This window comes from Bos indicus x Bos taurus, chromosome 7, assembly GCF_003369695.1.
Source record: "Bos indicus x Bos taurus breed Angus x Brahman F1 hybrid chromosome 7, Bos_hybrid_MaternalHap_v2.0, whole genome shotgun sequence".
Classification (NCBI taxonomy): domain Eukaryota; kingdom Metazoa; phylum Chordata; class Mammalia; order Artiodactyla; family Bovidae; genus Bos; species Bos indicus x Bos taurus.
This window is the reverse complement of record NC_040082.1, coordinates 53583606-53596680: the sequence shown is the minus strand read 5'-3', so window position 1 is coordinate 53596680 and position 13075 is coordinate 53583606. Positions and strand designations below refer to the sequence as shown.

The following is a 13075-nucleotide window of genomic DNA, read 5'->3' as shown; positions in this document are numbered from 1 at the left end:
TGACTCTGAAACCTCCACACTCACTTTATCCTCATCTCCCCTCCCACCTGCACCTGTCAAGACAGAAAACAGTCAGGGTAGTAAAAGCTGTTTCCAGCAATACACCGGGTGATGGCTGCTGTGGAACTTGGAGTCATTTTCCCTTGAGAGAACCTTTGAGGACCAGATAGAATCAACCAGCTCAGTCTCTTCAGGTGCTTAACTTTTACATGAGGGCTCTGGAGTTCAATAATTCATGCTAATGCTATCAGCAGCAAGCAAATCACATTCAAACTCTGTTCAGATTTTGATTATAAAACAACACCCCAAATGAATTTTATGATGGATAACATACTAGGTGATTTCAGGAGGATGAAACAGAACTCAGGCTTTGAGGTCAAATGAATGGAAGTCAGTCTCAGGGCCGCTGGTCATTGGCTGTGTGACTTTGCCTCAACGTTGAACAGCTCAGAACTTCTGTTTCTTCATTGATAAAATTAAGATAAAACTATTTCACAGGATTTGAGATCATATGAATGAGCTAGTACATGGAAAATGCAATTATTGTTGTTGTTTAGTTGCTAAGTCATGTCTGACTCTATTGCAACCCCATGGATGGTAGGTTACCTGCCAAGCTCCTCTGTCCATGGGATTTTCCAGGCAAGAATGCTAGAGTGGGTTGCCGTTTCCTTCTCCAGGGGATCTTCCCAACCCAGGGATCAAACCCACATCTCCTATGTCTCCTACACCGCAGGTAGACTCTATCACTGAGCCACCTGGGAAGCCCACAGTAGGACAATAAGACAAATTTCTATGGCTTGCCACAACCACAACAAGTGTTCATTTCCTTCCCCTCTTCAGATTCTGTCTCTTTCTTCTTCCCCATCCCCACCCCCACCTCCACCACCTTTACAACGTAGAAGCCAATGTTTCCTATAAGTATGAATGTAGAACTGAGAATAAAAGGGGACAATGAAGAGAAAAGGTGATGGAAAATATTTTCATGTTAAAAGTAGAATTTACAATCTGCTTCCACAATCCTTTATCTCTACTGAAGGGAGATGGAGATAAGATGGTGATGGTCAGACAATTAGTACTATCTCAGGGTTTCAAAGTTTATGTCTCTTCAAAGAGATTTAAGCAGTTTGTGCAGTTTTAGTTTAATATTCTTGCCCGGTGGTCATTAAAATATGTAAGCCACTTGTATGGGAATGTCTTCCAGAAAAGAAAGGAAAAAAGCAACTTGGCCATTTACAACACCTGCGTTGAATCTCCATTGCTCCTATTTTAGTTAGAATAAAATGTAACTCAGACCAGAGGCTGAGTGGGATGAAGGGGAAAGTGCCATAAAAATGCAGCTAAACAGTTCATGAACTTAGGCAAATTTTTAACTTCTCTGATCCCCAGTTTTCTAATCACAGATGGTGAGAATTAAATAAAAGATATTGTGAAGTGCTTAGCACAGTATCTGGTACATAGGAAGACATGCTGAATAAATATTAGATATTGATATCATCTTATTATGCAAAGTCAAAAGGGCTTAAATTCTTTTTTCCCCTAATTTTTCATTCCTCCTTCCTTTGCTTTCCTTTCCTTTTATGAATCAAAAATGACAGTGTATTAGGCAAGATGGAAGTTCATTTAGCTTTCAGATAAAAATTGGGATGTAAAGTAATCCAGGACTTGCCTAGCAGCTCTACAATGCAGACTACTTTCCCCCCTTTTTAGGTGAGACTTTCATCCTCATTGTTCAAGATGGCAGCTGGAGCTCCAGCAATCATGTCCACATTCCCCATAACAAAATGGAGGAAAGGAAAAGAAAGTCAGTCCTTCTCAGTAAGGACATTTCCTAAAATGTACTTATATCCTTTTGGCCAGATGTAGCTGCTGGTTGAGTTCAGTTCAGTCACTCAGTCATGTCCGAGTCTTTGCGACCCCATGGACTGCAGCATGCCAGGTTTCTGTGTCCATCTCCAATTCCCAGAGCTTGCTCAAACTCATGTCCATCGAGTCGGTGATGCCATCCAACCATCTTATCCTCTGTCGTCCCCTTCTCCTCCTGTCTTCAGTCTTTCCCAGCATTAGGGTCTTTTCCAGTGAGTCAGTTCTTCGAATCAAGTGGCCAAAGTATTGGAGTTTTAGCTTCAGCAGAGGCTGGTAAATGTGACCTGTGTGTGCCAAATGCTGATGTACCCAGAAAAATGTGATTTATATTACAACATAAAACTGAGAGAAGGCATAGAGACTGACAACTATTACTCCCTGATATAGCTCACCCTGGGAGTCTAACAGATTTAGATCATTCCCCAGAAATCCTCCGCTTTCATTCTGCTTCCACCTGCTTACTTCTCATGTAAGGGAACAGCTTCTCCAAAAGGTAGTTCCATGGTTTGTTAGTCCTACTTAGCTTGGCTTATTTTCTTCCTAAATTCCTCCCATACCTTCCTAAATTCCTCCCATACCTTTCACTTCTCATCCCCCAGCTTCATTCATTTCCTTTTCACCATCCAATTTTAATAGACAACACAATTACTCCATCGTATAAAAGTTAGAAAACACAGCAAAGCACTTAGGGGAACTTTTTAAAAAAATATTCAAAAATCTCACCATTTAGAAATAACCACTTTTCAAATGTTAGTGTACAGCCATCTAGCATTTTCCTCAGATGAATATATATAAATATATATATATATATTTATAAAGAAAGTCTAGTGTACATAACTGTTTTTAATCTCTTCTGTTATACTTAACAATATGAGTAACTCTCAATGTTGTTAATTATAGATCAACATCATCAGCTTTAATGATTGCAGGGTTTTCCATTGTATGGGTGTATCATAATTTATTCAACTGATTCTGTTTATACACAACACTGTGTTAAGCCTCCTAGTACAAACATTTTGGCTTATTTGTCCACCAGATGAGCTGTGTTCCCGTGGTTGTCTAACTCCCCAGGGACCAGCAGAAACGCACTGGTCTGCCATCCCATTAGCAATATGGTGCTGTTCAGGTCTTATCTCGATCCCTAAGCTGTTTACAGTTCATTTTTAAATGAACATTGAAGACTCAGAAGGTCCTTGAAGAACTGAATTAACGTCTCCTTACCTCCCCCTCATAAATAGCAAGTCTGTCCCCAGCCGAGGGGCTACTCCACCCAATGACTGAGGAAAACACAAAATACAATACAATTGCAGGTGACACTGAAGGGCTTTCTATAAAACCCAAGTTACTAGAACTTTCCATTTGTCAAACTGACTTCAAGCAAGACCAGAGTGAGACCGTTTCTCTGTGGAGAAACCAGTTTCAATTAGGGGGAAAAAATGCATTTGACTGAAATAATTGTTTAGACTGACAACTGATTTGACAAATAACAATTCTTTAGCTGATCTTTTTTAAGTGATGACTGATTTCTGACTGTTAATTTGTCTTAGTTGTGCTTGCTAAAGATACAAACACACACGGGGTTTTCAGTTTCTAGACAAGGCTGAAGACAAATTATGGTGTATCCCTCTCACATAGCACTTTCTATTTTCAGGGAGTTTTCACCTCAGTTTTCTTCCCATTAACACTGAGGAGTAGGTAGAACTGATATCATTAGCCCTGCATTACAGATGATCATTCTAAGAGGTGTCATCTATTGAGCACATTCTATGCAAAATATGAAACAAAACCCAAATGCATCATTAATATTCTTTAGTCCTCACAGCAACTCTAATAAGGTAGGTATTGTTATCACTTCATCTTATAAGTGAACATGGTTTAAGAAAGATGAAATAACTTGACTGTAGTCACACAAGAGCAAAGAGGTGAAGCCAGAATTCAAAATCAGTATTCCTAGCAAGAATCACGGTCTTACTCAAGTTCCCGTAGTTGCAGAGTCAAGTCCAAAGTCCTGCTCCCTGCATAGTGATTAAGAACAGGGTCTCTAAAATCAGATTGTCTGAGTTCAAGCCCCATATCGCCATTTCCCAGCTGTACTACCTTAAGTGAGTTACTACACCCCTCTGTGCCTCAGTCACTCCACCTTAGAAACGGGGATAATGCTGTCTGTCTCAAAGGTTAAACAAGGTAATCCACCTATGGCACTTAGTGCATGGAAAATACTTTGTAATTAGTAACTAATGTGACCCCCTTGGTTCCTCCAGCCTCTAGGCCATACATATTTTCTTGATCTGTGTCGCTCCAGGTGCCTCGAGCAAAGGCCCTATACAACTACCGAGGGCAGAATCCCGGTGACCTGAGGTTTAATAAGGGAGATGTCATCCTCCTCCGAAGACAGCTGGATGAGAACTGGTACCAGGGGGAAATTAATGGAGTCAGTGGAGTCTTCCCAGCCAGCTCCGTGGAGGTCATCAAGCAGCTGCCCCAGCCACCCCCACTGTGCCGGGCCCTCTATAACTTTGACCTTCGTGACAAGGACAGGAGTGAGAACCAGGACTGCCTGACCTTCCTCAAGGTGAGATTCTGGGCAGCCACCAAAGTCACCAGTGATCACATAAAGGCTGTGGCAGAACTTAAGTTGTTGTTTAATATTTGTTGATTTTTTAAAAATTACATTTCATACAGGCTTCCCTAGTAGCTCAGTGGTAAAGAATCCACCTGCCAATGCAGGAGACGCAGGTTTGATCCCTAGCTTAGGAAGATCTCCTGAAGGAGGAAATGGCAACCCACTCCAGTATTCTTGCCTGGAGATTTCCATGGACAGAGGAACCTGGTGGACTGCAGTCCACACAGTCTCAAAGAGTCAGACACAATTTAGTGACCAAACAACGATGAACAACGTGTGCTTATATATGTTATGCGTATGTATACTTCAAACTATATGGAGGTGGTCACCAGAGAAATCTAACAGGAGTTTGATGGAGGTTCTCAAACATTTGTATTGCAATTATGAAACTAAGTATCCATATACTCATTCATTCATTCTGCAGTCACTTTTGACCACCTATTCTTTTCAGACACTGGGGAGATAGCATGAACAAGTCACAGCATCTGTGCTTGGGCAGAGTAGTGGGAGAAACAGATGGTTAGACAGAAAATTGTAAACATAGTTTAATAGCATGCTATATAGAACTACAGATCTTACCTCTTCATTGAGTGTCTGTAAGGATATTCTTGCTGACCAAGTTCACTACTGCTTGTTTACAACACTATTTTGTCTGTAGACATTACATTCAAAACACTCCAAACAGCAACTACTGAGGCCTGCATGCCTAGAGCCTGTGCTCCTCAACATCAGAAGCCACCGCAATGAGAAGCCCGCACACCACAACAATGACCCTCACTCTCAGCAACTAGAGAAACTCCATGTGTAGCAACAAAGACCCATCACAACCATAGATAAATAAGTAACTTTTTAAAAACCACTCCAAACACACACAATAACATAATTATATCTTTACACATAAATGACCTCTTACAAGATATACTTTCCAAGGACATCAGTTACCCTATGATTTTTTTTACCTCTCTTTTTTATTGGCTGATTCTTTACCATTTGTAAGCAACAAGTCTGCTAAAGTCTAGACTATAGCCATCCCTGTATATTCGGGGTGAGGGGGTGGATCCAGGACACACTGAATCCTGAAGATGCAGAGTCCGTGGATTCAGAGGGTCAACTGTACTCTATCTAAGTCTCGAATTTGAGCAACCTCCGGGAGGTAGTGAGGATAGGGAAGCCTGGTATGCTGCAGTCCATGGGGCTACAAAGAGTTAGCAACATAGCAACTGAGCAACAACAAAATTCAGTATTTATTATTCCCTAAACATTCAAATTTTCTCATAGAAACCAAAGTTGGGGTAATTTTTATTCTTTGCAACTTAAGTCAAATACAAGTGCAAGTAGCACTGCTACTCAGTTCAGGAAAAGTCTTTTGTTTTATAAAATATTTTTATTCCATCACTCCCTGAAATGAGATTTGCTTCAGATTCCCTCAGACCAGATAACTTCACTGTCCTCCATATTATGAAATACTGATCTTTGTTATTGTCGTCGCACCTCAGAGTGAGTCCCCTAAAGAATACCATTCAGTAGCCGACCTGCACATTTTATACTTTGGCTACAGCCAGAGGACAGCAGTTCAATTCCACAAGCATTTGTTGAGTATTTACTTTATCCCTGGCATTAGACACTGAGCTCTGGGGACACAGCCAGAGGAAGACATAGACAGGGAGCATATCTGCTTTTGTGTCCCCTCTCTGGGAATTTGCAAACCAGGACACTTACCCAAGAACTTGTTCATTCACTGAATTCATCCATGTACCAGGCTGTCTATGCAGATACAGTGAAGAGTCATTGTCCATATCTTCATGGAGCCAGCAGTCTAGTGGAAGGAGCAAACACATAAGTGGGAAGTTATGACAAAGGACTCAGAAGAGAGGATTTGTTCCCTCCTAGGAGATTATCAGGGCTTCCCCAATGGCTCATCGATAAAGAATCTGTCTGCCAATTCAGGAGACAGTGGTTCGATCCTTGGGTCGGGAAGATCCCTTGGAGGAGGAGATGGTAGCCCACTCCAGTATTCTTGCCCAGAAAATCCAATGAACAGAGAGCCTGTCAGGCTATAGTTCATAGAATCACAGAGTCTGACACGACTGAGCACAGCACAGTGGCAGAAGGCTATCATAGACTGAGACTTCACTAGGAAATCTCATGGTCTTCCTAAATGCAGCATGTCTAAAAAAAACTCAAGATCTTTTCTCCCAAAGCTACTCTTTTCCTGGTACTTTCTGTCTCAGTAAATTTTCCTATTTATTCACACGTGCATTAATTCATTTACCCATGCATGCATTCAAGAAATACTGATTGTTTAAAAATTGTGAATCACTGTGTTGTACACCTGAAACTTATATTGCACATCAATTATACCTCAATAAAAGAAATAATAAAAACTGATTGGTTGACTGCTAAAAGGAAGCCACTGTATAAGGTCCTGAGGACAAAAATGATCAAAATAGATCCAGGCCCTACAGACATAGAGTTTATGGTCTGATGGGATAGACAGACATTATAGCAATCATAACGTAAACATGTGTAACTGCAGATTATAATAAGGACAAAGAAATCTAAGAAACGGTATAATGCCGTAATGAATTTAGATTTAGATTCATCTACATTACTAAGGGACAAAGAGAGATCAGTGGATGAATATTCAGATTTAGATAGATGAATATTCAGACTTAGATCGATGAACAGGTGTGGACATGGAAAGATGTTCCTGACATGATATTAAGGGAAAAAAACAACGTATCCTATATGACTTCATTTGAATTAATACAAAAGAAGCCAAATGAATATACATGCTAGAGTCAGAGTGGAGGTAACCTCTTGCTAGGTGTCAGGGAAAAGCACAAGAGCCATCTAGGTGCTGGAAATATTCATCTCTCTTGCTCCAGATGGGGGCTTTGTGGATATATTCAATTTTAAAACTTCATCAAGCTTTACATCTAAAATATTTATGCTTTATTGTATGCCTGTATACATGTTTTTGAAAAAGTTTTTAAAATTTTAGTTTCTAATTTTTATATTAAATATAAAATACATTATAATTTCATATATTTATTTATATATATTTTATCTTCATATAAAAGAACCTGGGGAAAAAACATGTTAACCAAGAGCTTAACACTGATTGTATCTATATTGTGATAGAATTCTTTGTTTTGCCTATTTACGTTTCCAAATGTTTCTACAAATCTCCATATAACCTTTGATAATAAAAACTTGAATAAAAAGCCATTTTATGTTTGATACATTAAAAATGGAACACGTTCTGAAAAGTGCTCAAAATCAGAATACAATGCATCTTCCTTTTGCTAAGTCTGTCTCCCTATGTCTTCCATGTTGATTTCTCATCAGATTAATTCAAATGAAAAGCCCTGATTCTGCAGGTGATGGAAAATTAGAGATATTTCCAAGTTTTCTTAATGGATTTCCTTGATACTCCAGATTATTTCTACTCCTCTTTTGGTCTTAGTGACCCAAATACTGCCCTTAATGGAGAAAAGAGTATTTTAGCAGAGAGATTTTGTAAATAGATTATGAAAGAGTTACCTTACTTGCACCTTACACCATCTGAGATTCCAAGCTGATCTCCATGAAAAGCTTTCCCTCCCAACTGAGAGTAAATGTTAACCAGGAGACTTTCTCTCTTTCAGGATGATATCATCACTGTGATCAGCCGAGTGGATGAGAACTGGGCAGAAGGCAAGTTGGGAGATAAAGTCGGTATCTTCCCAATCTTGTTTGTAGAGGTACGTGACTATCAAATCTACATCTGAAGCAAGGTTAGAATTATACATGGACTACAGTGATGCCTGAGAGCAATTTCTATTTGATATGAGGCTTATTTCAGAACTAACTAAAGTCTTGAAAGAAAAGATGCTAGTCCATAATACCCATTTCTGAACTTCTCTGGTGGTTCAGTGGTTAAGACTCCATGATTCCAATGCAGGGGGCACAGGTTTGATCCCTGGTCCAGGAACTAGTGTCCCATATGCCATGCTGTGAGGCCAAAAACAATTTTTTTTATTACAAAATACCCATTTCTGGCAAGAGTGTGGGAATATAGGCCTTTTCATTCTGCTGATGGGAGTACAAATCACTGTCATCTCTTATCTCCAGACTCAAATTCTTATCAAGGATATGGAAAAGGGACATCTCCTGTGAGTCATGAATTCCACACCTGAGAGTTGATTATAAGAAAATAATAAAACAAATGTGCTAAGAAGTATGTACAAAATGTGCAAAAATGTTTATCATAGCATTGTGCAAGTGGTAAAAAGTCAGAATAAGGATTTAGTTTTTTTTTAATTATGGTGATGGAAAAATACAAGCCCATTAAAAAAAAATGTTAAAAGGTAATACTCAATATCAGGGAGTATCTGGTATTATGGAAAGATGTTTGTGATTATTTTTCAGTTCAGTTAGTTCAGTAGCTCAGTCGTGTCCAACTCTTTGCAGCCCTATGGACTGCAATACACCAGGCTTCCCTGTCCATCACCAACTCCCAGAGCTTGCTCAAACTCATATCCATTGACTAGGTGATGCCATCCAACCATCTCATCTTCTGTCGTCCCCTTCTCCTCCTGCCTTCAATCTTTCCCAGCATCAGGGACTTTTCCAAGGAGTCAGTTCTTTGCAGCAGGTGACCAAAGTATTGGAGCTTCAGCTTCAGCATCAGCCCTTCCAATGAATATTCAGAACTGATTTCCTTTAGGATGGACTGATTGGATCTCCTTGCAGCCCAAGGGACTCTCAAGAGTCTTCTCCAACACCACAGTTCAAAAGCATCAATTCTTCGGTGCTCAGATTTCTTTACATCCAATTCTCACATCCATACATGACCACTGGAAAAACCATAGCTTTGATTAGACGGACCTTTGTCAGCAAAATAATGTCTCTGCTTTTTAATATGCTGTCTAGGTTTGTCATAGAAGAAACCAAGGAGGAAGCATCTTTTAATTTCATGGTTGCAGTCACCATCTGCAGTAATTTTGGAGCCCAAGAAAATAAAGTCTGTCACTGTTTCCATTGTTTCTCCATCTATTTGCCATGAAGTGATGGGACTGGATGCCATGATCTTCGTTTTCTGAATGTTGAGCTTTAAGCCAACTTTTCAGTCTCCTATTTCACTTTCATTAAGAGGCTCTTCAGTTCTTCTTCGCTTTCTGCCATAAGGGTGGTGTCATCCGCATATCTGAGGTTATTGATATTTCTCTCAGAAATCTTGATTCCAGCTTTGTCCAGTCCAACATTTCACATGATGTACTCTGCATATAAGTTAAATAAGCAAGGTGACATTATATAGCCTTGACGTACTCCGTTCCCAGTTTGGAACCAGTCCATTTTTCCATGTACGGTTCTAACTGTTACTTCTTGACCTATGTACAGACTTCTCAGGAGGCAGGTAAAGTGGTCTGGTATTCTCATCTCTTTAAAAATTTTCCACAGTTTGTTGTGGTCCATACAGTCAAAGGCTTTGGCATAGTTAGTGAAGCAGAAGTAGATGCTTTTCTGGAACTCTCTTGCTTTTTTGATGATCCAGCAGATGTTGGCAATTTGATCTCTGGTTCCTCTGCCATTTCTAAACCCAGCTTGAACATCTGGAAGTTTTGGTTCATGTACTGTTGAAGCCTGGCTTGGAGAATTTTGAGCATTACTTTGCTAGCATGTGAGATTAGTGCAATTGTGTGGTAGATTCAACTTTCTTTGGCATTGCCTTTCTTTGGGATTGGAATGAAAACTGACCTTTTCCAGTCCTGTGGCCACTGCTGAGGTTCCAAATTTGCTGGCATATTGAGTGCAGCACTTTAATAGCATCATCTTTTAGGATTTGAAATAGCTCAGCTGGAATTCCATCACCTCCACTAGCTTTGTTCGTAGTGATGCTTCCTAAGGCCCACTTGACTCCACGCTCCAGGATGTCTGGCTCTAGGTGAGTGATTCCACCATCATGATTATCTGGGTCATGAAGATCTTTTTTGTTTAGTTCTTCTATGTATTCTTGCCACCTCTTCCTAATATCTTCTGCTTCTGTAGACCCATATCATTTCTCTCCTTTATTGTGCCCATCTTTGCATGAAATGTTCCCTTGGCATCTCTCATTTTCTTGAAGAGATCTCTAGTCTTTCCCATTCTATCATTTTCCTCTATTTCTTTACACTGATCACTTAGGATTGTTAACTAAAATAAATTTTAATGCCTGTAGAATTTCAGATTTAGAAAATGAAGTTCTAGAGTTCTGTTTCTCAACAATGTGACTGTGACTATAATTAATGTTCACAAATTGTATACTTAAAGATGATGATTATGGTAAATTTGCTATGTATTTTTTTCACCACAATTTTTAAAAAACAAAGTAACTGCATTAAAGTAGCTTTATAAATGTGTGTGTGTGTGTGTGTGCATAAATGGATAAAGGACTGGAAGAATATGTACCAAGATATTAACAGTGGTGATCACCAGATGGTGCGATTCTAAATGATTTTCATTTTCTTCTCCCACCCTGTATTTTGTAAATCTTCAGAAATTAGCACATATTACTTCTATTTTTTTAAATCTACTTTAAAAGAAAGAAAGAACACCTGTTAGGTTATCTCCCTGTTTCTCCAGATAATATATCATCTATAGCCTCTAACCCTCTAGCTGTCAGCCTCACCCCAGCTTGAAGCAGGTTATCACAAATTTTAAAGGGAGACTTCATTGTTTAACTACATTTGTTGAGTGCTTACCAAGCACAAAGCTTTAAAAGTGAGCAGTGCCAAGCTATAAAAGAACTAAAAGGTGTACTCTTGGCCCTTTAGGAGGGTGGGGTGAAACAAAACAGAGGCAGAGTTGCAGAGAAGGGACCAGTATTTCCATATGAAGAGCCAGAGCAGGTTGTGAAGTGAGTGCCCAGAACACAGCCCAGTTGTTGAGGTTCCCTCTATGCCACCCCCTACTCAATCTGTATGGAAGGAAGGAAAGATGGAAGGGAGGGAAAGAGGAAGGGCCCAGAGAGGCTGGGCCTCCTACTCTCACCACCAAATGATAGTGCTTTTTCTCCTGTTGAAGCCCCATCCAGGTATACCCACCCAGTTCTCTACTTGTTCAATTTCACTCATTTTATGAGACTCAGCTAGAAACCTATTTTTCCATAAAATTCCAGTAACTAGTTGGAACATTCAGCTGTCTCTTTCTTCTCTGAACACCTACCTGATGAATATGTGGATTGTACTTCACAGGCTAGCCCAACACAGAGCAGATACTTTGTTTAAAAAAATAATTTTAGCTTCACAAGCAAATGAATGAAAAAATATTTGGGAAGTGTTCCAACTGACTGGGAAAAAAACTCAGAGAACCATCCTTTCAACATGACCTCGTCCCTCATCCTAAATATATATTCAATCATTCAACTAATTTTTCACTGAATGCCTGCCATGCCAGGTCTTGTGCTAAGTTCTAGTGATACAAGTCAGATATGGGTCCCTAATTTCAAGGACTGTAAGGTGAGACATTAATAAGTAATTATAAGTGTGATGAATGATGCAAAATGTGAAGGAGAGGGAATTACTGGGGGGAGGAAGGTATGATGTGCAACTTACTTGAGTAGGGTGTTGGCAGATGCCTTGTAAGCCAAGATCTGACAAATGATTAGGAGTTGTTTAGATAAGAATGGAGGGAAAAGAGTTTTGGGGACTGGAGGTAATATGTGCAAATGTCCTGCAGGATAAGGAAGTGTATTAGCCTCCAAAGAACCAAAAAATACTAGAGCTGGAGCTTAGAGAGTAAGAGAGAGACAGGAAAACAAAGCCAGGGAAACAAATGGGAACCAGACCAGAGGAGACCCTGTAAACCTTCCTGCATTAGTCAGGATGAGCCAAGTTATGCCATGGTAATAAACAGCCCCCGTATCTCAGTGGCTTCACAAGAAAAATTATATCCAATCCATATCACTTGCTCACCACACAATGGTGAGAGGTGGTGCTCACATAGTCATTGAGGAACCCTGCAGGATGAGCAGGGCCATCTTAAAGCTATGCCAGCTGGAACACATGGACTTCCTAGGTTTCATGGCAGGGGAAGAGTAAAAAAGAGGGAGTTGTATACCAGTGAAAGCCTCAGCTCTGTGACATTTGTCACTCCTACTCATAGTTCATTGGCCTGAACGAGTCACATAGTCCCTTCTGTCCTGAAACCAGCTGAGAAGTATAGGGGACCACATGGAATATTTGCTGAGTATTCCTGCCATATCGTAAGAAGTTTGAACTTGACCTAGAAATCAGTGGACATGACTGAAATATTTAAAATGAGGCAGTGACTCCATCAGATTTGGGTTTCTTTTTTGATTATTATTTTTACTTCTTGGCTGTGTTGGGCCTTCGGTGCTGCACATGGGCTTTCTCTAGCTGCGGAGAGAGGGGCTTCTCACTGTGGTGGCTTCTCTTGTTGGGGAGCACAGGATCTAGCCCCACAGGCTTCACTTGTTGCTTCATGTGGACTGGGAGTTGCAGCTCATGGGTTCTAGAGCACAGGCTCAGTAGTTCTGGCACATGGGCTTGGTTGCTCCATGGCATGAGGAATCCTCCCAGACCAGGGATCAAACCCATGTGCCCT

General features: G+C 40.2%; 1 protein-coding gene across 3 annotated transcripts in view; it reads left to right on the top strand.

Annotated features, from left to right (window-relative positions):
• The window catches only part of SH3RF2 (SH3 domain containing ring finger 2), a 148779-nt gene that overhangs the window by 61480 nt on the left and 74224 nt on the right, over window positions 1-13075 (top strand). For all 3 annotated transcript variants that reach the window (XM_027546082.1, XM_027546083.1, XM_027546084.1), the window contains 2 exons: window positions 4166-4435; window positions 8137-8232. In XM_027546082.1, coding sequence (XP_027401883.1) covers window positions 4166-4435; window positions 8137-8232 — 366 coding nt within the window. The remainder of the gene's footprint in view (window positions 1-4165; window positions 4436-8136; window positions 8233-13075) is intronic.